The sequence below is a fragment of the Danio rerio genome, chromosome 20 (genome assembly GCF_052040795.2).
Source record: "Danio rerio strain M-AB ecotype USA chromosome 20, GRCz13ab, whole genome shotgun sequence".
Taxonomy (NCBI): Eukaryota; Metazoa; Chordata; class Actinopteri; order Cypriniformes; family Danionidae; genus Danio; species Danio rerio.
In genome coordinates this window covers 16,184,657-16,211,754 of record NC_141040.1, presented here as the reverse complement: position 1 = coordinate 16,211,754, position 27,098 = coordinate 16,184,657, and the positions used below count along the sequence as shown (strand labels likewise).

Sequence of the window (27,098 nt, the reverse complement as noted above, 5' to 3'; positions counted from 1 at the left end):
GGGAGGTGTGTTTGTGGGTGGGTGTTTTCACAGATGTCATTATAAAGGGTTACATAAACTACAAGCACAACGACATGGGCAGTGCTGGTTGAATCAAGAACTGCGATTTCCATAACACCCTGCCAGTGTAAATCTCTAGATATCTGCCTCCACATTTTTAAGCTCAGCTCATCCTACTACTTGAACATTTCTAGTTTTTCAGTTCTGAAAATAACTACCAAACTTAAAACATCAAGTCTTGACTTGAACTCAACCCTCTCTAGGTTTCTGCCTGGACTCAAACTTGACCATCTTCTGGTCCCAACTTTGACTCTCTCTTTTAGTCTCAGCCTCAACACAGACTGCATCCTCAGACTACAATCTTAGGCCATGTCCACATGGATATTTTAAATATTTTTTTCTGATTTTGTTTACATTAAAAAACAAAACTGTTCACATAAAAACAATGCATTGTCAAAGGCATGCCAAATTACCAGGAATCAATGAAAGCCTGGGACACACCAGGCCAACATGTTTATGCTTGTGTTAGTCTGTTTTTTCTTATCACTAGGTCTACAAAATGATTAATACAACCCATATCCTGAGCAGATGGCTGTTGTGGTCATTGAGTCGGTTTCTGCAAAGACCCCAGTGACAAATCGGTCAACGCATTGATCCTGTCTGCTAGTTTGAACAACTGCCTAGTGACCAACCTGGACCTGCACCTTTTCCCCAACGGGCATCCTTTATTCTCAAGCCTGTGGCATCCATACTGCACCTCTGTACAAGACATTTAGCAAGATTAAGAATGGTCTAGCCTGATTTCTCTCAAGGCTTGTTCTTCACTTCCTTCAATTGGTGAAATTTTGGTTCCTTGCCACTTTCGCCTCTTGCTTGCTTGGCTGCACTAGTGAAGCCGCACATTGGTGGACTGCTCTTCAGTGGATCGGCCTTCAGCAATGATATTTGCATTGATGCAGGCTCACACCAGATGTGGATGTAGGGTCTAGCGCAAGTGATTTACATGTTAGGTCAATGCAAAGAAGTGATTAGACATCCAGCGACGCTACTTGCACGAATGAAGTGAATCAAGCAAATAATGTGAATGGAGCAAATGACACTTCAGTTGAAAAATCTGAACTTTGGTGGACATTGGTGCAGCGTTAACCAGGAACTTGCTCTACTAGGGCCATGACTACAACATAGTTTCTTTTGATGGTGTCCCAAGGGAAAAATCCTCCAGTGAAAACAGGACAACAGCTCATCAAACTGGAACTAGCTCAGTCGGAAATACCACTGAAGGCTTCTGTGATCCTGGCACAGCTTCTGGAGAAGCACAGCTACTCTCTTCATAAAATTCATGTTAGCCATTAGCAACAAAGCTGAAGTCACAAGGCAGACAGATGCCCTCCCATGACATCAATCTTTGTCTATTGTGAACTGATTTTAACGCAAGAATGAAGTAAACTAAAAATATTTGTGCATCTAATTACAAGTGTGGTGTAAACACCCTATATCAATGAACTAAACTGAATTTATACTAAAACGGAAGTGAAACAGTTTCAATTTACTAGAACTACACCAGCATTCGACTTTACTCTCTGGCCTACCTGCCTGAATTCCTGGAAAATTCCACAATTTAAAATATTATTGCTTTTACTTTCTTTTCTTCATCTATGTTAGGCTGCTTTGACACAATCTGCATTGTTAAATAAGCTATAGATATAGATATAGTGTCTGGACCAAAAGCCTATGCTAGAACAGACCAAATGGACGACAACTGACTGAAATGAGAAGTATTGTACTGTCAATCCACAAAGGGAACACAGAACTAGTGCTGCTCACATACAAACCATAAACAACAGAAAAAATTTAAAAGAAAAATTGTGTACGTACTGTCTGATTTTATCATTTTGACCTCCAAATCTTGGTCCTGTCGGTCCTCTCCTTTAAAAAAAAACATTAAAAAAAAGCTAGACAAATCAAAAGCTGGACGCAAACAATAATTAATGCAGAAGATCTGTTATTATTCCAATTCAAGAGTGATTATGCACAACTGCAGACTTACAGGAAAAAGTCCTCCTCTTCATCAGAGTCTTCCTCCAGTAGGTTCCTCTGCAAATTAAGAAGATGAGTATATCAGGCTGGGCACAACTGGGCATTGTGGGTTTAATCTAATGTTCTGTCTGAATTGAAACCAGGTGTTTGAAATAACAGTCTGAGACTCAATCAATTCTTATTGTTATGTTTACAGTGGTCTGCCAGCCGTCAAGGACAACTGAACACTCTGAAGGGCACAATGTGGTCACACCGTGTGATGCTGGCTTTCCTAGAAAATAATTTACCCAAAGATAAACCTGTTCAGGACATGGAGACAAGGAGACACTGCTGATGAACAAAGAGATATAAAGTCCATGCGGTCTGCATTCAATCACAGATCAGGAGGCATCTAGTTGACCTCTCATTAGTTTTGTTGTAACATCCATGACTGATCACATACCTCAGCTGATCATTTCAACATCTCCATGACTAATGTTATATAACTCTCTATAACTGCATCCAGACCTGTGATACTTCGCTAAAATTCCTTCTGGAAAATTCCATGCTACCTTACCAGGAAAAAACACCATGGAAAAGAAACAATAAATGATTTTTTTCTCTTTTGAAAGCTATAAATGTAATGGAAATGCATGGCTTAAAGCCTTCAAAATTCAGTCCCACCATATACTAAATGGCCATATCTACTAGATGCATTAAAACTATGTAAACTAAAGTGTTTAGATTGTATTGCACAGCACTTATAGTGCTATTAAGGTCAGGGACAGGTTTGTTGGCATGTTTAAGGGTGGGTTAAGATTTAAGGTTTTGGTCAACTGTGTATATGTGATTACAGAAATAAATTACAGTTGTAATTACAAGCAGATAATTAAAAATGTATATACAAGTACAATGTAAAACATGTATGTATGTGTATAATAAGTGGTTTGTACCAAATTATTAATTTAAAAGCGAGTACACGGTAGTTAAGGCCACTTAATATTAAGTGAAACCCAAAATTTAACAAGACTTGTGATGTTTAAATATGCTGATGTTCCACAATGAGTGATGAAGAAAATCTCAAATCACTATAGTCACTGCTGATTTATTTTTTGACCATTTGTAGGTTAAATGGTTTGGACATTTTTTTTATTATTACTTCATTAAAAAGTATTAATGTATATGTATAATTGCCTCTAGATATCTAAATATCTAAAATATCTAGTTCTACAGATTTAGTTCAGTGGAGGCAGATTTATTTTAAATGATTCCGACTGATTATAACTCGGAGTCAAAAACATAATTTGTCTATATCCATTAGAATTCTCCACCAAGTCAGCGCCAGTAGCCTAGTGGTACTGCGCGCTGACATATAGGACCAGTGTGCTCGTGGCGACCCTGGTTTGATTCCCGTCTCGAGGTCCTTTGCCGATCTTTTCCCTCTCTCTGCTCCCAGTGCTTTCCTGTCTGGATTCTCTACTGTCCTATAAAAATAAAGGTGAAAAAAAAAAAAAGAAGTCTCCACCATAAGACATTATCACAATACTCGTGTCATGATGGAATATTATTGTCACTTTGATTATGTTGTAATATTCTGCAATTTATATAATTTTCCAACTTCAAATGATGTCCCCAAAAGAAAAAGTTTTGTTTTGAACTTAACAGAAACATTTTTCAGTTTATTTATCTCACTCTTTGTCTGTTTTACCAGTGTTTATACCTATATTCTCTGGTTATCATTGAAACAGCCACAATGGAGTTTAGTGTCTTGCAAATCGCTGCACAGTAGCTAGAGCGATCTGGAAATAATGTGTTTTCAATGTAATCGGGGCTTAAGCAACAACAGCAATTGGTCAGTTTAGATTGTGCTGCTGATTTTAATAAGTTCAGCAAGCAGTTTTTCAAAATTTTAGGTTTCTTGGGCGAACAATATGTCACAAATATGGCCGCCTACATTTCCTTGAAAGGGTAAAAAGTATTTGAACGTGGACAGGAAATACATTGGTAGAACTTTAATTTGGTAGTCATTTAGTTCTGTGGTTCCCAAAGTGGGAATCGAAGGACAATGAGAGGGGGGTCACTTGGTGATCTCCAAACATGCCAATTCACTTTATTAAAATATTAGAATTTCTATATTTTATCCATAACCTAATGAAGAACAAAATAGTAGTCAATAGTTACATAAAAAAAAAAAATTCGACCTCTAGGGTGATTACATTATAATAAAGACACAGCACGTTGATTTTATGGCATTAGGTTAAACTTTGACACATTTACGGCACTTTAGTACATTAAAAATAAATATAGGCCACACAGAACATGGAGGATGATCTCCCAGTGGTGTTCTCCAAAGTTAAATGATGATTAGACTTGGGCCTATTGGCATGTGTGCACCGTTGTGTGCAAGGTTTATATTATTTATAACCACCTTGGAGGATATTGGACGTCGAAAGTCACTGGTATTGTTATTTTGAAGGCTGAAAAGTTAGGGAACCTCTGCATTACTGAATGTTTTCACAAACATGAACAAACAATTGGTAATATATTTATTACTGTATTTATTCAACTTTGTTAATGTTAGTTAATGTTTTTTAAGTTAAATAACAGTAGTTAATGCATTGGGAATTAACATTAGCAAGCACAACTTTGGATTTTAATGCATTAATGTTAAACTATGATTAATAAATGTTTTACAAGATTACCCATACTAAATTAATGTTAGTAAATACATTAACTAATGGACCATTGTTCTAAAGTGCTACTGATACATTTATAAACACCTTGTGTGAATGGTAAAGTGACTCTATTGTCCACTTGTGATCAGATTGAAGAGAACACACCTTAATACCAGGTGTGAACTGCGAACAAGAACCCAGAGTACAAAATACTAGTAGTTTTCCAAGCATTTTTAGGATAATTCCTCACCGTCAAATAAACACTGCTGTTTTTAAACAGCCATTCAGAGGTCTGGCATCTGCAAGCAGATTTTAGGAAATTCAATCAAATGATTCAGTATTCAGGAAATTGCTTTGAGACTTCACATAGCTTTGCAAGAACTCATTTCCAATCAACGCTTTACAAGAGGATATTTAAAAAACAAACCAAGAACCTGCTCTTTTAACGGGTCACTGTCAGTGGTGTTATATAACCAGCACGTGGTAAAGCCACATTCGTCTCAGCTCGTACACACTCTTATTCTCTCGCCGCTGCCGAGTTCAAACGTCTATGAGAGGCAAATTAGAGGAGACTTTGTGTTGGATTTGCTAATGTCTGAATCCTCCAACAGCACTAATACATCAGTCGGGAGTTGCACCCAAGTGAAATACACAAGGTTATCATATTCTGGCATTAGCATATGGCTTTTGACTAATGGCTGGCAGGGTTTTTATAATGACAGAGTGTGTAGGACTGGCAGAAGATGGAGACATTGAATGTCAATAATGAGATCAGTACTGACAGATTCTTGGGAAGGGCTCCGCTAATTTAAATCCCCCCCTGTGTGAGCTAATGCCTTTTACATGATGACATTTGTCTTCATTTTTAAGTTGACTTTTCCGTTCGCTGCCTGACTTTGTTGTTCAGAAATAGAAATTGTAATGAAAGTTTGACTTCCTCTACCATTCAAAAGTTTTTTTTTTCAAAGAAATTGTGATCAACAAGACTGCAACTCCTTGCTAAAAAATACAGTGAAACAGTGGTCTGTTGCAATTCTTGATTCTGAGTGGCTGGAAGGTATGTGAAATAATCACTAGAATGCGCAAGTAGTTCCGGTCAGTTTTGATCACAGTTCAGAATAAATGTGCTTCCCTCAAACATTAGTAGTAACCATAGTAACTCAGCGACAGTTGACAATAGCTGTGTCTTATTTCAGAGGCTGCATCCTCTGAAGGAGGCAGACTTCAAAGGCAAGTACTTCGAAGTCCACACAGGCTGAACCAAGCGCTTTGAAATTAGATGATCTAGCCTATAGAGGCGGTTCTCGTCACCAACAGCTGCTGTTAATAAGTGGTGATAAAATTTGTAATGACTTTTTAAAAGTGATTTTAAAACTTATTTTAAGAGATTTGAGTGCAAAACAAGGATTATAAATGCTATAAATATATTTGCTTTGGTCCAAACACCTACACATAAAAATGTAAACCGTCTATAAAATCACTCTTTAGCAAGACAAGTCATACTCTTTTTGTTTTTTGTTTAGACATCCAAGTAAAATAAACAATTCATAAATTTAAACTGGAGTAAACGAAGCACGCATTTGGAGGCTGCGTGTGAAGGAACGCTGCGTGTGAAGGAACCTTCTATTTTTTTTTAAATGAGAAAGCCTTCGTCGCACCGCAGTGACGCAGCGCACTTCTAATGTATCCTTCGGAGGATGCAGCCTCTGAAATGAGACACAGCTAGAGTCTTAATATTTTGTGCAATTTCAAAGACTATAGCTGAGTCTCATTTCAAAGGCTGCATCCTCCAAAGGATGCATTCGAAGTGCGCTGCGTCATCGCAGTGTGACGAAGGCTGTGTCATTTCAAAAAAATTAGAAGGATCCTTCACACGCAGCCTCTAAATGCATCGTTCATTTTCCAGGCAATGAAGGACACAACCGGTGAATCCTTCGTGGCCTCGAACATCTCAAGATTCATTGTGCGCTGATAACAGCAGGACGCTTTTAAAAGAAAACTCCGGTTTTAATGTATGAATTTAGTTTATTTTACTTGCATATGTAAACACATGTTAAAAAGCAAAAAGAGTGTGACATGTCTTACTAAAGAGCGCTTATTAATGGCAGCGGTTACAGTTGCCTGGTGACAAGATCCGTCCTCTATAGGCTAGATCGTCCCATTTCAAAACGCTCGGTTCAGCCTGTGTGGACTTCGAAGGGCTCACCTTTGAAGTCTGCATCCTTCTGTATACTGTACAAATACTGTATTTATTTCCTTTTTCTTATTTACAGGGAGGAAAATAACTGAATATATAAAGTTAAAATCATTTGCCCTCCTGAATTATTAGCGACACCTGAATTATTAGGGATTATAGATTGTGAATAGAGCACACAATTTAGAATTTAGTTTTTATTTTAGCGTTTAAAAAAAAAAAAAGCATGATGGTAAAATACGAACGCAGTTATGAAGATATTAAGACATGCGTTTGTTTGTTGTAATTATAACAAAAAAATACTAATCTGTAGGTCTCCTTATTTCTGGGTGCAGCTGTGGCTGGTGTATTCTGGGAAATATTTCTTACCCCTTGGTTTCGAGTGTGGTCCTGAAAAATCTTCATTTGAAGGGGTGTATACCTCTTGCCCTTAGCACTACCCCTTCAAGCTAAAGAGAATTGGGACAGCACTACCCCTTCATGGGCATGTGCAAAACGAGGGGTAGGGGTAACATAGATATTTACACTAGATATCGCATAGGGACCCTGAGCAATGCAAAAGAAATATGACAACGAGATGCTGCGCTGCAAGAAACTTGTATTATTGTCGGCTAGTGAAAGAGTCGTTCGGGGGATTCATTCACAAACGAATCGCTCCCTCCGTCAGTATGAGAAGTGAAAGCAGGAGAGGAGGTGTGTTTCAGGACATGATTAGATCAAATTTAACAGGGAGGGTGAATAGTACATTTCTGTACACACAAACACAAGCTTTTTGTCAGGAATGCCCGTGCGGTCACTGATCCATCAATGTAGAAAAGTGATGTAAAATTATAATTTTTGTAATTAGAAAAAAAAAATTTACATACTAACATCCAGGAAAACTCCCATCCCGATTATAGATATATGTGTATGTGTGTATATCTCTGGCTTTGGATAGCCACAGTCCTCCACTGTACCTTGGTCCCGCATTCATTTCAAAGGAGCGCTACCCTGTACCAAGATGGCAGCGCTATTGACGCATTCCGTCCAATAGACAACAATAGGCTAGGTGACATCTAATGTATATATCTATGTAGGGGTAAGGGGAAGGGCTAAGGGGTAGAACTGGGATTGGGCCTAGATGGTGTTTGGTGTTTCTAATAGAATTGATAAATATATGTATATATATATATATATTTTTTTTTTTATTCAGTTTTAAAAACTAAATCATTGTCTGAAACTGTACAACAACACTTGAAAACAAAAACTTACAGAAAAAGAAAAAAAAGAAAAAAAACCTAGACATTTTTTTATTTTTAAAGAATCAACTCATGTTTCATGTTTTTGTGTGTATTTGTCTCTCCATCCATTTCATTTCTTTCCCACCTCAGTTTATCCTCTACTATTATGACATGTGGCAACTGCTTGACAGTGTTAGGAACAAATAGCTCTCTGTAGGGCTGTACAGCATTGGAGTTGAAATGTTGTGTGTAAATGCGTGTACTAACATAAACACCGCCATCTAAGTGGCTTGTTATGCAAGAAAGCATTTATGTGTTCTAGAGAATAGCTGTTTTTTCCTCCTGTAAACAACATAAACTGATCATGGCGGTTCATGATGGGGTTGTAAAAATTGCTGAGAGGATTGGCTCTGGTCAGCTAAAAGCACTGTAGACCATTCATATCCATGTTGACATCACCTCCTGGTTAATCTATATGGTAAGAAGTGACTCAGTGACTTACCCGCTCACTGCGAATAGAGCCGGTGACCTCATCATCATTCAGATGCCGCTTGAATTTCGGGGGCATGCTGGGGTCGAGCTGCTCCTCCCTCTCTGGCTCCCTCTGCAGGCAAAACACAGAAAACAATGTGGTGATTTAGTCAATAATAATAACATAAAAATTATTAAAAAGTCCACTAGATATAAAAGGTTGAGTTTGGCATTTTTTTTTATTCATTCAACCACTCTCTTGTAGCTTAGCTTAGCATAAACAATTAGATTAGACCATTAGCATCTCACTCACAAATAGAAGTGTTCCAATAATTTTCATAGCTTGATTTTTTTGTAGTTACATTGTGTACTAAGATTGACAAAAAATGAAAAGTTGCTATTTGGTATCATAATTAAATAATTTTTGTCAAAATAATATTTTATGGCCATTTCATACCTAGTCAACCAGAAACTATTGAAGATTAAACCTATTTTTGCCAAATTTGCCGTTATGACCAGATGAGAGCATATTATTGTTTGCAAATGGTAATTTACTTTTTACTGTAATTATGTAATATAGTTAATTAGCTTTTTATTGAAGGAACACTCTAAATGTTTTGAAAAAAGTCAGCTAGAGTTAAAAGGTTGATTTTTGCCTTTATTGTATCCATTCAGCCAATCTCTTTTAGCTTAGCTTAGCACAAACCATTGAATTTGATTAGACCATTAGCTTCCTGCTCAATCCATTCCACAAAGTTTTGATATTTTTTTATTTTTACTAAGTTTACTAAGACTGACAAAAAAATGAAGAGACGCTATTTTTAGGCCGATGTGTCTTTTTTTTTCTTTGTTTTTTCTTTTATGATAAAATAATTTCAATCTAAATAATATTTCTTGGCCAAGCAACCAGAAATTATTTTAAAATAACACTTATCTTTGGGCCTATTTTGCAGTTACGACCAGATAACAACACAATACTGTTTACAAATGGGTAATTTATATTGTAATTATGTTATTTAGTTAATTAGCTCTTTTTTATTAAATGAACACTCCAATTGTTTTTTTAACAGTCCCCTAGAATTAAAAGTTTTGGCATTTTTTTATTGATTCAGCCAATCTCTTGTAGCTTAGCTAAGCATAGACCATTGAATCAGATTAGACCATTTGCATCTCACTCACAAATACAATTCCAACAAATGTTTTGATAATTTTCCTATTTAAAGCTCGACCCTTCTGTACTTACACCTTGTACTAACGGAAAATGAAAAGTTGCTGTTTTTGGGCCAATATGGCTTTCCTAAATTGTTTTCTCATAATAAAATAATTTCAATCTAAATAAATTATTTTAAGCCTATTTTATGTTCAGTCAACCAGAAATGATTTTAAAATAACCCTTATCTTTGGGCCTATTGTGCAGTTACGACCAGAAGACGGTAATATTGTTTTTAGCGTTTTTATTTAATGAACACTTCAATTATTTTGAAAAAGTCAGCTAGAGTTAAAGTTCCAATCCGCCAATCTTTTAGCTTAGCATAAATCATTGAATTGGATTAGACCAGCGGTTCTCGAACTGTGGTACATGTACCACTAGTGGTACGCGGGCTTCCTTCTAGTGATAAGCGGAGGGATCAAATATGTAATACGTACATGGTAAAGATTTTTCAAAATTTATCAAAAATTATTTACATATGAATATGACAAGTAATAATATTCATTATATGACATATAGCCAATATTTCTGAGGTCCAGGCAAAATTTTCAGGTGTTGATGAATTGGCTACTACATGTTAATACTTTATATTTAAGTACAGCACTTTTCTTTTTACCTTTTACACATTTTATTTAAAAGTTGACTTTTTTAGCTTGTTTGTTTTTTGTTTTTTTTACATATAAGCACAGTACAGTGTGAATGTTCAGACTATTTTTGTTTAAAGTGGCTGACAATAATAAATATTCTTAATAACAGGAATTAATCTGCCACGTTTTTGAACTGTGCAGAACTGTTGCTGCTTTACTGGGCTTACTACGCTGTATTTTAATACTGCTCATTATGGTGGTACTTGGAGAGACAATTTTTTTTCCCAGGTGGTACTTGATGAAAAAAGTTTGAGGACCACTGGAACAGACCATTAGCATCTGACAAATTAAAATCTAAAAAGCGACAACTTGACTTTTCTGTAAAGTTACATCGCATACTAAGACCGACAGAAAATAAATAGTTGCTATTTTTAGGCTGATATAGGAACTATAGTCTCATTCTGAAATAATAATCTGGAACTTTGCTGCAGTATCATGGCTGCAGCAGGAACAATGATGTTAAGCAGCATTGTTACCCAGTTACCAAGCTAGGGACTATTTTTAGGCGTAATACCATTACACCTGCTGCAAGGATATAGTAAGTTTGTTGTTATATAAACTATTTAGCTTAAAACATGTCAGTCAGCCTCTTTGCTCAGGAAAAAAACTCAAGAGGACACATTCTTTTATAGAAGAAAAACAGTAAAGCTTTATTATTTCGATGCTTTAAAACCCTTTTTTTTTCTTTGACCCTTGTACCACAGCAATCTTTGCAATTCTCATCTGTGGCAACACAATCTCACGGCAATTTGTAACGTTTTCATTTAGTGGCTAATTCGTACAAATTCGTACAATCTAATTCATACATTTTAGTACGATTTGCGTATCCCCCAATGACGGTTGGGTTTAGGTGCCACGCCTCCTTTTTAAAATCGTACATTTTCTTACGACTGAACTCGTGAGAATTCATACGAATTAGCCACTAAACTGCCAAAACGTAAAATACTTACGTTTTCTCGTGAGATCAGGCTGTCTGTGGCCACAGATGTGTGTTTATCAGCTGTTTTACAATGCTCTCAGAAGTGACTTATTATTAACACTGGTTCAGTCTGTTCTTTAAGTCTTAATTTAGACCAGACTGTGACCTTAAAGGAAACTCACTTATAGTGACCACATATCTGAGCACCGGACTGTTAGCCGGTTCATTAGACTGAACTTCAAACCATAAATCCCAACTACTTTTAAGTAAATCCATCGTAAGTCAGACTTGGGGAGAGACCACCCTGTTTTATTTAACTGGTTTGGCCATGGGGATAAATCCAGCCACACCATCACTAACTATAATGTGCTGCTTGCAAACATCAAACACAGCAGTTAAAGACAAGCTTTGGGAGTTGATGTTAAAGTCATAAGGGGTGCATTTGCTTTATGTTGACACAGCAGTCCGTTTATGTTAAAAACATTTGGTCGTTTTTTTACAAACCTGTTGCCTATAGCTTTGACTCACAGAAGGTTTTCATCTACTACCACATATGAAAGTTGAATCTTTACATATGAAACAACACTACAGATCCTCAGATGAACGGTTTCTCACATCAAACACTCAGATTCTTTCAAGGGTAGTTCACCCAAACATTCTGTCAACGTTTACTTTCCCTCCACTTGTTCCAAACATGTTTGACTTTCTTGCTTCTGGTGGACACAAAATAAGATATTTTAAAGAAAGCTTTAAACCTGTAACCATTGACATCCATAGTATTTGTTTCTGTGGATGTCAATGTTTTCAATTTTCCTTTAAATGTCAGAAAATTGTCAAAAATAGTGTTCAAGAAAATACAGAGCATCTGGAAAGTATTCATAGCGCTTCACTTTTTCCACATTTTTTTGTTACAGCCTTATTCCAAAATAGACTAAATTATTTTTCCCTCAAAATTCTACACACAATACTCCATAATGACAATGTGATTTTTTTTTAATTGTTGCAAATTTATTAAAAATAAAAAAGCTGAAAAATCACATAAGTATTCACAGTCTTTGCTTAATACTTTGTTGATGCACCTTTGGCAGCAATTACAGCCACAATTCTTTTTGAATAGGATGCCACAAGCTTGGCACAACTGTCCTTGGGAATTTTTGCCGATTCCTTTTTGCAGTACCGCTCAAGCTCTACCAGGTTGGATAGAAAGCGACGGTGTACAGACACTTTCAAATTTCTTAAGAGATGTTCAATAGAATTTAGGTCTGGGCTCTGGCTGGGCCACTCAAGGACATTCACCGAGTTGCTGTGAAGCCACATTGCAGTACATTCATCTGTACATTGCTGCATTCATTTTTCCCTCTATCCCGACTAGTCTTCCACTTCTTGCCGCTGAAACCCCAAACCATGATGCTGCCACCACCATGCTTCACTGTAGGGATGGTATTAGCCTGGTAATGAGCGGTGACTGGTTTTCTCCAAACATAACGCCTGGCATTCACTTCAAAGAGTTCCATTTTAGTCTCATCAGACCAGAGAAGTGAGTTTCTGATGGTCTGAGAGTCCTTCAGATGCCTTTTGGCAAATTCCAGGAGGGGAGTGGCTTCCGTCTGGCCACTCTACCATACAGGCCTGATTGGTGGATTGCTGCACAGATGGTTGTCCCTCTGTAAGGTTTTCCTCTATCCACAGAAGAATGCTGGAGCTTAGACAGAGTGACCATCGGGTTGATTACCTCCCTGACTAAGGCCCTTCTCCCCAATCACTCAGCTTAAACGGCCGGCCAGCTCTAGGAAGAGTCCTGGTGGTTCCAAACATCTTCCACTTATGGCTGATGGAGGCCACTGTGCTCATTGGAACTTTCAGAGCGGTATAATTTTTTTTGTAACCTTCCCCAGCCTTGTGCCTCGAGACAATCATGTTTCAGAGGTCTAGAGACAATTCCTTTGTCTTCATGCTTGGTTTGTGCTTTGATATGCACTTTCAACCCTAAGACCTTCTATAGACAGATGTATGCCTTTTCAAATCATGTTCAATCAACTAAATTTACCACAGGTCATCTCCAATTAAGCTGCTGAAACATCTTAAGAATTATCACTGGAAAGAGAATGTATGTACTTATGTACATGTGATTTTTGAGCTTTTCTATTTTTAACAAATTAACTTTTTTCACATTGTCATTATTGTATTGTGTGTAGAGTTTAAAATAAATGAATAAAATGTATTTTGGCATAAGGCTGTAACATAACAAATGTGGGAAAAGTGAAGTGCTATCAATACTTTCCAGATGCACTGTAAAGAAACTCTAAGATTGAGAATTATTTGACGGTGAGAAATACGGAGTTTGAATAGGCTATCGAAATTTGGATAGTTTAAAAAATTTTAAACATCTGAGCTTTTTTAATCAAACATCAAACGTAAAACAAATCAAATTTTTATCAAAAGTCAAACGTGTTAACCCCCTGTTGGTGTACGGGTTTAGTTTTACAACGAATTTATGCACTTTTGGAAGCCTCAAAAAAGGGCCACTAACCAACACCATTATACAGCATGGAGGAGCCAGGAATAAATGTAAAACTACTCAATTATACTACAGTATATAATGATATAATGAATCAGTCTTCCCAGCACCACTTGAGCCATTCTGACTGGGGGAGTGACTAATGCAAAACACAATATGAGATAATACACTAAGATGTAGCAGTCACACTGGAAAAAAAGAACTGACACTGAGAAAAATAATTTTGGTAATATAAAAACTACACACTTTAAACAGCCGAACTGTAACTCTGCTGAAACAAGTAGTTTGGCTTTGGATATAGCTTCACTATAGATTTAGCGAGCATTCATTAAAAAGGTGTTCATCTAAATAATAAATGACCTTGAACAGATGTCACATTTAAATTGTAAATGTCACAAAACATGACACAAAAATACCACAATATGCTATTTTTATACTATTCTTTACTTTAACAAAAGAAAAACACTCCTTTAAAAAAGCCTCTAAGTCCCCAGGAGGTAAACAGTTGTGTTTTACCATTTTAAATCCATTCAGCCAATCTCGGGGTCTGGCAGTAGAACTTTTAAGCTTAGCTTAAAATAAATCATTAAATCGTATTAGACTAATATCATCTCCCTGAAGAGTTTTAATACTTTTCCTATTTAAACCCTGACTATTCTGCAGACGGTTCTAAGACAGACATAAAATGGAAAAATGCTATTTTCTAGGATGGTATGACTAGGAACTATACCCTCATTCTAGCGTAATGATCAAGGAATCTTGCTGCCGCACCATGACTGAAGTACGCTCAATGATATTATGCAGTGCGACTGGCATACGATCCATGTTCAAGCAGGTGGTCACATTGAAAGTTACAGTACCTAGATAGATAATATTTTAAGGAGCTGAATAACATCTTTTTCAAGTTGCTTAATTATCAAGCCATGAATGAGACTATAGTTTCAAATCACATTAGGCTAGAAAAAAGCAACTTAGTACACAATGTAACATCAGAACAGTTAAGCTTTAAATAGGACAATTATCAAAAATCTTTAGTCATTTTTGAGTGAGATGCAAATGGTCTAATCCGATGCAATGATCTATGCTAAGCTAAGCTAAAAGTGTTCTTGCCAGACCTGAATATCGGATAATGGATTTAAAAATGGTAAAACTGTTCAACCATAAAGAATTTTTGTTTCGTTAGAAAAATTTGCGTAGTTTTTGTTTTGTTTTTATTTTTAAGTTCAGTGTTCATTTCAATAAAGCTGTTTCCTTCCTCTAGCCACTGTCAAACATAGTCAACTGAAACTTTATGTCTAGTACCATTGAGTCCACTGTCCTCTCTGAGACTGCTCTCTGCTTCTCTTGCTGGAAGAGCTGCTGGAAAACGGCTTCTCCTTTATCCAGGAGCACAGGAGAGCGTTCCAGAAAGCAGGAGTGGGAAAAGAGAGGCTGGGGAAAGGGAACGAGACGGAGGGAGGAGAAGGAGACATGAGGTTCAAGAGAAAGAGAACGAAGAAAGGTAAATAAAAGTGCAGAGACAGAGATATAAGGACACAGAATCTAACCATCATCCACTGAGACCAATCCAGCTTTCAAGCATGGGCGTGTGATACTGACAAAAACAAATTCTCTCTTACTATTTATTTATTTTTATAACAAATATTGGTAAGAAGATACCTTACCCATAATCACAGTTATTTATTTAACCAGTTAGCCTACATTTAACCAGTAAGACAGTAAGGAGGAACCATATGAATTATAATGATTTCATTAAACCATAAAAATTAACTGTTGCAGAGGTTACTGTTCACAAAAACTTTGTTTGGCCCTAAACTGACCCACTGATTTTTCTTTTATGCCACCAAAAAATATTTAATTTTCAAGTAAAGCTTATAATATATAATAAATGTTCACTGAAGAAAATGTCCTACCGTAAATATAGCAAATTGTATTTTTACTTTATTTTATTAGGAATATTCATAGTTAAGCACTTTAAATTTTTACACCTTTAAAGATGATTTTTCTCAATATATTGGGTACTTTGTATTTTTGAGATTTCATATTCCATGTTTTATAATAGTTGCATAGTTTCAGCATTAACATCGAAATGTGCGTGTCCAAATTAGTTATTCAGCACCACAGCTGTGGAGTCAATGTGAAGTTCAACCTTAATAAAGTGGCTTAAAAAGTGTTTTAAAAGGGGCCTATTATGCCACTTTTTACAAAATGTAAAATAGATCTCTGATGTCCCTTTAGTGTTTATTTGAAATTTCAGCTCAAAATACCACACAAATCATATTTCATAACTCTGAAACTGCCCCTTATAGGCTTTGATCCAAACTGTGCAGTTTTGGTGACTGTCCCTTTAAATTCAAATTGAGATTGTGCTCTTTTCAAAAGAGGGTGGAGCTGCAAACGCCTGTGTGTCAGCATAGTAGCGCATTCAAAAGATCGGGGAGCTACAAATGCTTGTGGCTGCATCCGAAACTGCATACTTCCATACTGTACAGTACACTAAAATCAGTATGCGAGCAGAGTAGTATGTTGAATTCATAGAATTCGAAAATCAGTATGCGAGAAGTACCCAGATTACCAACTACTTCCGGCGAGATTCGGAAGTGCGCATCCCATGCACGCTGCACTGTCCAATGATGCCCCGCGAGAGAATTCATAAATGGGAGTGAAGTGACACAACTGATGCAGGTAGGTCAGGTGACCATTAAAATTGTTAGATGTAGTACATCCACATTCCATTCATACTTCATAGAACACAGGCCTGGATTGGCTAATCGGGAGGACCGGGAGAATTCCCGGTGGGCCGATCCGTTTTTTTGTCCGCGAGGGCCGGTGTCCCAAGCTGCTTACACTCTTTTTTCATTTATTTATTTTTTTACCATAGCCTCACTCCTTTTATTCATTATTTTGCCGCAGCTCTGCCCTTTTTTATTTATTTTGTCGCAGTCCTGTGAGCAAAATGCAGCCTGCAGGTTAAAGATGATGTAACTATCATTTGACTCCAAACAGCGGCACCTTAGTGCATATAGGAATTCGAATAATAAATACTAATTAACAATACACCTTCTCAATGAAAATCAGATGATTCACTACATTAATAAACCTGACATAACTTCATCAGAAATCTAAAAAAGGGAGAAAAAGATTAAGTCATCAATAGAAAACAATTCGTAACAGCGCCGTTGTGGTGCAGTGATCTGCATGTTGCGTTACGACACCGACGACCCGGGTTCGAACCACACCTTAGTATTTTTTATTATTAGAATTTTTTCCCCCATTTTTATTGTTAAGACATAAAATACTGTTAGGGTTGTTGAAGATTTGAAAATCTAATGCAGCTGTTTTCTTGAAAAAGATGTGAAAGTGTCATTAGAAACTGAATTGGAAATGACATTATTTTAATATAGTTAGTTATGAATTGAGGTGGGCCGGTCCAAGGCTTGAAACTCCAGGGCTGATAAGGAGTCCCACTCCAGCCCTGATAGAACGTACTTTTCTAACGGCTGAGTAGTACATTTAAATTAAAATGCAGTACCTACTGAGTGGTAGGCGGTTTCAGACGCAGTCTGTAGGTCAGCAAAGTGGCAGATTCAAAAGAGGGCAGAGCTACACATGCCTGTGTGTTAGCATAGTGGCAGATTCAAAAACAAACTAATGCCCTATGCTAATGAGAGATTGTCACTAATGGGCGGGGCTCTCCCACTCTGATGACACATACAAAGGGAGAATGTCAATGCGTTTCTGCATTCTGCAAGTGTGATTATAAGAAATAAAAGTAATACATTTTTACCATGAAAAGCTGGTAATATTCACAGTTGCCACACAATTGTGTTTAAACCCCTAACAAATGTGATTTGTGCATAACAGGTCCTCTCTGGTGGTAAGATTTCAAGCTTATTTAAACCATTTGTGTAGAATAAATTATAATGTTTGTAGCTTTAAATAAAATGAAGTGTTTATTTTTTATAGCATGAATATTTTTATTTATGTTTGATTATATAGTTCCTGTGCCAGAATACAGTTAGACTGTGCAGAAAACCATAAAGACACATTCATTTGTGTCTTGGCTTTATTTTATTTATCCATGCTTGTAATTTGTATTATATTTTATGCTCTAGAACATCATCACCCTAAAACAAATGTGCCAATTTAAAATGATGGAAATATATAATTTTATAAGTATCTAAAGAATACTTTAATATTTTTATTAGCAGATTCTGTGTTTTAACTGTTCATTTTTTAGGCCAATGTTTAAAAACAGAAGTATCCAACAACACTTGTGGAAGAATTTACCACTATACACTTTCCACATTAAACATTGAGGAGAAAAAACACATTAAGGCCCCCAGGAAGGACATCAGAAAAAACCCATGCACCCCATTTGACCTTAGGTTTTTGACTTGTTAATATAGCCCTAAAATAATTGATTTTTTATAGCCCCGTTATAAACTCTCATTTTATGTAATATACATGAACAAAAATAAATAAATAATACATATTCTCACTCACATTAGATGTAAGCCAAAAAATTAAGAGTCTACGGCCGGATACTTGTTGCAGTGATTATTTTGTTTCTGGCTTGTTTTAAGTCTGGCAAGGATTCTTAAATAACAAAAAAGCTTGTTATTTCTTAAATGACCATGTTGAAAGAAATACTGATGAACATATTAAAAGAAGACAATGCCAAGATTCATCAGGAAAATTACGAAAGATGCAACACTTAACAGAGATTTGTAAAAATGCCCAATACAACTTTGGAAAAAAATCCCTTGACAGATCCACCCGGTAAATTAAGCTGGGGCAGTATCCAAATTTTTGTACCTCTAACTCTACTCCCTATTTTACCTTGGTATATGGTATTACCGTGCATAATAAAAAAAATTATTATGTAGGGCTCAAGTAGCGTCATTAAACTGTTGGCTTGGATACCATGTATGTGACCTTAGGTTCAAGGTTTTTCCATCCCTTATGATCACCTTTTCATTGCACAATTTGCAAATTGCCTCATCCATATTTACCGCCTCAACTTTCGTGTTTAGTCAAAACACCAAAATACTGCCCAACTGCAGAAGTTATGGTTTATTTTACGAGTCCATGTCACGTGGTGCGCTACTCGCCATCTTTCCCTACCTCTCACCTCCCCACCTCGTTAAATAAATTATATTTAATCATTGTCTCCTATATAGGTGCATTTTTTATGATAGTATAACGGCATTGAAACTGATACCATTGCTATTTTTAGATCCCGCGGTACACCATATTACCCCCCAAGCCTACTGTAAATATGATCTTTAAAATCACTAATGACTATGAGGAGGATCAATCTGTAAAGTCTATTCCAGAATCTCAAAGACTTTCAGTGGGGTTCAATCTGAGCACTATGAATGTAATTGTTATTCTATAGAAAATGTCTTCAGACGGAGTTGTTGAAATAATTTAATCTAGGGCTGCATGTGCACGATGGAAAAATCTGATATTGCGATATTTTATTATTCTGTGATAAATATTGCGATATGAAAGCAGTTTTACAAGATGACTTAAATAGCTCTATTTGACAGTTTTCTGGAGAGTCTTATCATGCAGAATAATCACAATGCAAAAAATTATTCTTTTCTTGCTTTGCTTTGTCTCATTTCTAATCCGCATATCTAAATTATTATATCAAGCAAAAAATTCATTCAGAAGAAACCAGTCAAAATTAGGAGTTTTTCTTTAAGACAAAACTAAAACTAGCAAAAATATCTGCCAATGGGGCAAGTAAAATAATTTTAAGTTCACTTTAAAATGTAGATATTTAACTAAGGCATGGTGAGGCAGTGGCGCAGTAGGTAGTGCTGTTGCCTCACAGCAAGAAGGTTGCTGGGTCGCTGGTTCAAACCTCGGCTCAGTTGGCATTTCTGTGTGGAGTTTGCATGTTCTCCCTGCCTTCGCGTGGGTTTCCTCCGGGTGCACCCGGTTTCCCCCACAGTCCAAAGACATGTGGTACAGGTGAATTGGTTAGGCTAAATTGTCCGTAGTGTATGAGTGTATGTGGATGTTTCCCAGAGATGGGTTGCGGCTGGAAAGGTATCCGCTGCGTAAAAACTTGCTGGATAAGTTGGCAGTTCATTCCGCTGTGGCGACCCCGGATTAATAAAGGGACTAAGCCGACAAGAAAATGAATGAATGAATGACTAAGGCATGGGCCAATATAAGATTTTGACAGTATGATAACCTTGGATAAAAATATCATGGTTTCATGGTATCACGGTATTGTGATTACTGGTCTAAAATGTATATTTTTTAATGTCTAGGTATAAAAAAGGAAAGTTTTTCCTCTTTAAACACAATATATTTTATTTTGAGAAACATTTAAAATATCTTAAAACAGTAAACATGTCAGACTAAATAAATTACTGACTTCTGCTGTCTTCATTTGTTTTAAAAACAGATTTTTTTTTTTTTTTTTTTACAATTTAAAACAGCATCTTTGGATATTTGTTCTGCTGGAGATACTGCTCTCCTAAAAAAAATAAAAAAATAAATAAATAAATAAAAACATAAATGAAAAATTTTACTCATACCTTAAGAACAATATTGCAAAAAATTGTGATGGTTTTAAAACTTTGACTTTTCTAAACCACGGTATACCTTGAAAACAGATATCGTCCAATGCCTAACTTACTACTAGAACTAGAAACAAGACAAAAAGTCCAAGTCAAATGTTACATAAATCGTATTAATATTTAAATACAACTAATCTGTTACACCTCCAAACATCCTGTTTTTGTGCTGAAATATTTCAAACTCTCCTGAATTACACAGTTACAGGCCTTAAAACACATGTAATCAATAAACTTTGTTATGGTTTAACTCATGAGAGACAACAAATCACATGTGTTCTGTGGCTCGTGGTCAAGTATGATTCAACATTGTGACTATTGCGGAAGCGCACATTGCAATATCAATGCAGAAACTATATTTTGTGCAGCCTTAATAGCATCAGTTTAGTTTAAAAGAATCACTGCTCAACACATACAGTAACACAACACCAGAAACCATTAAAGCACTGCAATAAAGATACAATCATAGACTGTTTGGTTACTTAAATCAAATTGACTTTTTTTTTTTCATTGAGACCGTAAATTGGAATGACAAAAATAGGTCTAAATGACTTTCATTTTGTGATTTAAATCTTTTAAAATCTGTTTATTAATTATAATACTATAATAATTTAATAAAAAACTATGTGCAATAGTCAAGTGGATGGATGGATGGATGGATTAACGGATTAATTGATGAATGGATGAACTGACTGACGGATGGATGGATGGATGGATGGATGGATGGATGGATGGATGGATGGATGGATGGACGGACGGATGAATGGATGGATGGACTGATTGACTGATGAATAGATGGGACTCTGGACTACAAAACCAGTTATACGTGTCATTTTTAAAACTGAAATGTATACATCATCTGTAAGTTATGTAAATAGGCTTTTCCATTGATATATAGTTTGCTAGAATAGAGCAATATTTGCAAAGGTATGTGTGAATATCTGGAATCTGAAGAGTTAAAATAATAATGGAAAACTTTAAAACTGCTCAAATTAAGTTCTTCGATGCACATTATTACTTTTGATATAGGACATATACAAAATATTGTCATGGAACATGAGTTTATGAAATAAATATTTTTAACTCTGAACCAGACAAAAAAAAAATTTACTTTAACAACATAATACTGGTTTTCTCATCCAGGGTCGCAAATGCATCAATGGAATGGACAATCGTGTGGACTGGAAATGTTAACAAGGGAAACTGAAAGCAGAAATCTGTCCCTGCTGTTGTCAATACAAACCACCAGATCCACAATGAGCATGCTGACAGCAAACTGTTTACAGACATAACAAGTGACCCCACTGATTAAAACCTCCACATGCTTCATGTTGTCACGGAACAGCTCATAAACAAAACCAACAGGTTAGGCATCATTCCAGCATTTTCTTCATCGCTGCCACTAAATGATTTATATGAAAAGCACAGGTCAGCGAACAGCTAAAAGAAACACTGAGATCCCTCAAACATGATGGGGCTTACATAATTCAGGAAATTAGATAGCCTTGATTTTCTGTTTAAATAATAACTCAGTCTAAACTAATGACAATCACAAAATCACTGAGTAGAATAAAGAGAAGAACTAAACTGAAACGGATAGATTCAACATTCAGTGAACAATACGAGACTGGAACAAAACGGTTCATTCATTTGTCAAAACAGTACAGTGTAGATCTGGATTCAATGCCTATTTGGCTTTCAGAATGCTCACAATTTGCATTAAGAAACAGACAACTCCTAAACATACTCATTTTAGAGCAATAACAAATCAGTACATTACCGCTAATATCTAAATAAATTTAAAACAGGGCTAACTTAATCTTCCTGGCATGCATCTGCTACACAGAGCTTTATGCTAGTCAACCATGTAAACACTATGCTAATCGGAGATCGAAGCAAACGATAAGACGTGGTTTTATGGAAAAACGAAAAAGCGTGAAATTGAATAATCGTGTTTGCATGTCGATTAACGTTAGTGGAGGAATGGAAACACTGAATTGAAAACAGATGGCATGACAGCTAGCATGACGGCTAACACCTCTGTCATCACTGACCGCTACACAAACACATCCATGCAGGCCTCGAGAGCTGTTACTCCGGCTGGTGTACCTCAGAGATCCTGCTTTTGTCGATTAGTGTCTGGAGAAACCGCGTCGGTGTGTTTGTAATCCTGCTGATCTGTGTGTGATGGGATGCTGGGACGAGTCCTGAATGCTGTCTCTCGTTCGGCTCTGGAGCGGAAGCTAGAACAGCTGGACTAATTGTGTTTCCTGCAGACGCATCATCATCATTACCGTCATCACCACTAACATCATCATCTTTTGATAAAATACTACAACATCATCTTTCGAGGTAGTGTGATGTAACCTATACCTGGAAGAGAGTGATAAGTCATTGTTCATGTTTGCCAACAAACCAAAGTCTGTTAAATATTGTTTGCAGTTTTTTTTGACATTAGCAATGATTAACATTAGCAATGATTTTCTGTATTAAGGATTGTAACATATTGATACCTGTTGTTTTTGTGACAAACAAAATCAGTGACCTGTTTAAACAACGGTGCTACAACTAAATACAATTTTATAATATAAGCTCTTGAATGGTAAAAGTACAGTATATGTTAGAATTTCTGATTAAAATAATTCATTCATTCATTCATTTTCTTTTCGGCTCAGTTCGTTTATTAATCTGGAGTCGCCACAGCGGAATGAACTGCCAACCTCTCCAGCATTTGTTTTACACAGCGGATGCCCTTCCAGCGAGAGGGTGCTCACTGCAGAGCCATTTGAGGAGAGCTGAGCTCCAGCGAGGGGGAGCATGAGCTGTCGCTCCTCCTCCTGTAAGCTGTTTTAATGCGTACACCAACCCCACCCCTAACCCTACCCCCAGTGACATCACTCGTAGAAGAAGTGCAAAAAAGGTGGAGCTCAAGCTTAAGCTCCCCCTCGCTGGAGCTCAGCTCTCCTCAAATGCCTCTGCAGCGAACACCACTTGCTTCCAGCTGCAGTCCATCTCTGGGAAACATCCATACACACTCATTCACACACACACTCATACACTACGGACGATTTAGCCTACCCAATTAAACTGAACTGCATGTCTTTGAATTTGTGGGGGAAACCGGAGCACCCGGAGGAAACCCACACGAAAGCAGGAAGAACATGCAAACTCCACACAGAAATGCCAACTGACCCAGCCGAGGCTCGAACCAGGGACCTTCTTGCTGTGAGGCGACAGCACTACCTACTGCACCACTGCGTCGCCTGAAAAGATTTATAACTAGTTTAATTGTTATAATATGTTTTTTTTTCTATTCTATTCATTATTACAATATAGAGAATTATTATTATGTCTTTAGTATCGTCACTGATTGTTTTAGTAATATGGTTATATGATTTCTTGCAGAAGATATAACACTGACAACAAAAGTAAAGGCTGCTAACTGCTAAGTAAGTAAGCTGCTAAGTAAAACGCTTGGCAACATGTTTTGACGTGATTGATCATCATGAAACCAGTTCGAATCCAGCATCTGATGAACTTGTTCTTCTACAACTTTATGCTTAAAATGCTTTAAAAATAAGTTAAATCTTTGTAAACTAGAAAATTATGTACTATATCATTTATTTATAACATGCGGGCAATACATTACAGATTCATTTTATTTAAAAAATATTACAATAATCTTATTTTAAATTAAACTATAGTGGCCTGGTAGGGGTCCTACAAGACATTGTGCCCAGGGGCCTCTGAATTCTTAATTCGGGCCAGGTCAGGAGGGACAGTCCACGGTAGTACCAGAGGGACAGTCCAGGGAAAGTTCAGCGGGTCAGGGACCCCGGCAGGGGGCCAGTGTGAACCTGAAGGACCATCCAGGGAGGAACAAACCAGGATGGGACTGACCAGGACAAGGAGCCTGGTCAGAGCAGGGACTGAACTGCGCTCTGGGGCAGGAGTAGTCCCTGGTGCGAGCTCTGGGGCTGGAGCTGACACTTTTGTGCACTCTGGGGCTGGAGCTGACATTGGCGTATGATCTAGGGCTGGAGCAAACACTGGCAGGCACTCTGGGGCTGAAGCCGACACTGGACTTGGACTTGGTGACTCATGGTTGGATGTGGCAGTCCTGATATCCCAGTCCTTACAGTGGTGTAAGTATTTGGAAAAGATCCAAAGTTCAGTATTGTGAGTTGTTGCATCTCCCACTGTGGTGAGGGTTTGTCCAAGAAGCAGTTGAAGACCTTCTTTAGGGTAGCATCATTGTACTCCAGACCCCAGGCCATAGTCCAGAAACATTGGGCAAATTTTGTTACCTCCAGGCCATCCTGGCGAACACACTCCAAACTTCACTGGAGCTCCAGTCTACTCTACATCGTAGCAACACTCCTCAACAGCCAGTTCATTCTGTCATGGTTGGGGTGTAGGAAAGAGGTGAGGACTCCAGAATGCAAGAAATGAGATTTATTCATCTTAGAAAAAAACAAACCAAACAAACAGAAATTACCAAGGAGGGGGAAAACCACACCAAACTGGACTGGCAAGGCAGGACAAGACACAAGACAGGATAACTCCAAACACATCAAATGGAAGACAATAAACTGGCCCAGGACAGCAGACAAGAGGGTGCTATAAAGGAAAACTAATTAAGAAACAAACAGGTGAACAGAATAAACAATAAATTGGATAACAAGGAGGGTGGGACAAGACAAAAGACAGAGCACATGACACAAAAACAACACAAGCCATGGGCTTACGTAAAACAGGAGTATAACATATATGGGGTAATTCAACCCTATAACTGTAAGTTCACATGAAACACAACGGCACTCTGGGGCTGCACACACTGGACTTAGACTTGTTGACCTATGGTTGGATGTGCAGTATATATGTATAAACATGAAGATCGGCTGAATGTATTAAAAAATGGTAAAACTTTACTGTTTCGCTTTTGGGGAACTTGTAAAATAAGTAAGTGGCGTTCCTTTAATGTCTAAGCCTGTTTTAAATGGGATCCTCACAAACAAATAAGCACAGTGAAGACATCTTGCCTGGGGAGTGGACAGAACATAGATTAGAACTTAGTTACATAAATAATGAGAGACCTGTCATCGATTAAAGACTGACTGGGGAAATTGATAATGCAAAACAGAGCAGCGTGACCTTCCATGAGCATATGAGTTTAAAACCATTCATACAGTTATGAAAATTTCATGCATCTTGAATCACATTGACAAATTTCACCTGGTGATCAATTACTTGTTCTGGATTTCTCTTAATTCATTATGACTTAACTGGAACTGATGAGCAATACAGGAAAGAGGAATTAAGGGAAATAAAAGGAATTTCATTAATATTTTATCTACCACTGTGGTAGATCAGTCAACTTTTGCATCTGTACTTTCTTTGTCCTGTGCTGGTTGTACAGATAGTAAGGGCTGGTTAAAAAGTGTCACTGTTGGGGTGGGAATGGAAGATGGGAGGACTCCAGAATGCAAGAAATGAGATTTATTTATCTCAGAAAACACCAACGAGACAACCCATTAACCATGTGTTCACATAAACACAACAGCACATGGCTAAGTGTAAACAAACCAATTAGACTGAAGCGCTGAAAAAAAAAAAAACCAGCATGCCACGAATGAAACAAACACAAAATACGAGAGCATCCAGAGCCCACCTGAACCTCGCGGCCCAAGGACAGCTAAGGTCGCACTCGTACAGAGACAAAAATAGGAGATTTGAGTGCTCGACACGAGAAAACGTGAGTCGAGCACAACATACAAGACAAGACAGAACTAACATTTGGACCAAAGGTCAAAGTGGCCAACTCATGACAAAAAAGTTTTAAAAAAGAAATATGTAATTTTCCTCAACATTTTATACTTTAAAGTTTATACTTTTATGAAATATTTGAAACACTGATAGATAGATAGATAGATAGATAGATAGATAGATAGATAGATAGATAGATAGATAGATAGATAGATAGATAGATAGATAGATAGATAGATAGATAGATAGATAGATATTTTTATTTGAGTTAATCGTGAGTTTCCCTGAAATTTGTCAAGCAATCATTAAAAATAAATTAATAAACAAAAACCAAGGACTCGAGAAGATTCATGGAACATTTGGAGCAGTAAATTCAGATCATCCTGTCACACAAACAGAAAAAAAAATGCAAGTGATGCTGCTCTTCAGAGGAAAAACGGTTTTGTGAGCAGGCCCGGAATGTGTCCTGTGAGCTACAGGACGCATGATCTGTAAAACAGACAACCTTGAGAAATGTTTCACTTGAGGATAAAAGGTGCTTTGCGAAGTGAAAAGATTAGACACGTGTCCCCTAAAAAGGCCCTTGTCAAAGGTCCACACTTAATTCTCTGGTAAGGATGCTTTTACAGACATGAGGGTGAAATTTCTTTGAATGCATCTTTTGAGCAAGGATATGATCTGGTTTGTTTTAAACTGAGAATAGACTGACTTTGTAAAGTGTATGTTGCAATCTAGGCTCAATGGAATTATGTGCCACAGAGTGCATTTTTGCAAAAGGTAAAATAAATTGCCCGTTTGAGATTCTGTGTGTGTGTCCTCACTGCAGCTAGTAGCACGATGATGTACTGAATCAGGACCAATAT

The 27,098-nt window shown here is 37.1% G+C and overlaps 1 protein-coding gene and 1 long non-coding RNA gene across 4 annotated transcripts in view; both read right to left on the bottom strand.

Annotated features, from left to right (window-relative positions):
• Window positions 1–22,702, bottom strand: part of vamp4 (vesicle-associated membrane protein 4) — a 30,999-nt gene extending 8,297 nt beyond the window's left edge. Inside the window, exons 1-5 of one of the 3 annotated variants that reach the window (NM_200735.4) lie at window positions 22,579–22,702; window positions 15,173–15,301; window positions 8,608–8,709; window positions 2,048–2,094; window positions 1,876–1,926 (exon numbers count right to left, since the gene is read on the bottom strand). In NM_200735.4, coding sequence (NP_957029.3) covers window positions 1,876–1,926; window positions 2,048–2,094; window positions 8,608–8,673 — 164 coding nt within the window. In that variant the 5' untranslated portion in view covers window positions 8,674–8,709; window positions 15,173–15,301; window positions 22,579–22,702. The remainder of the gene's footprint in view (window positions 1–1,875; window positions 1,927–2,047; window positions 2,095–8,607; window positions 8,710–15,172; window positions 15,302–22,578) is intronic. The other 2 variants (NM_001433724.2, NM_001433725.2) reach the window with 2 other exon arrangements.
• Window positions 22,703–24,073: 1,371 nt separating this feature from the next.
• LOC147832169 (uncharacterized) lies at window positions 24,074–25,067 on the bottom strand. Its single transcript, XR_015518254.1, has 3 exons — window positions 24,968–25,067; window positions 24,448–24,867; window positions 24,074–24,382 (listed from the first exon to the last, which is right to left on the bottom strand). It is a non-coding gene; the product is annotated as an uncharacterized LOC147832169 (long non-coding RNA).
• Window positions 25,068–27,098: the final 2,031 nt, after the last annotated feature.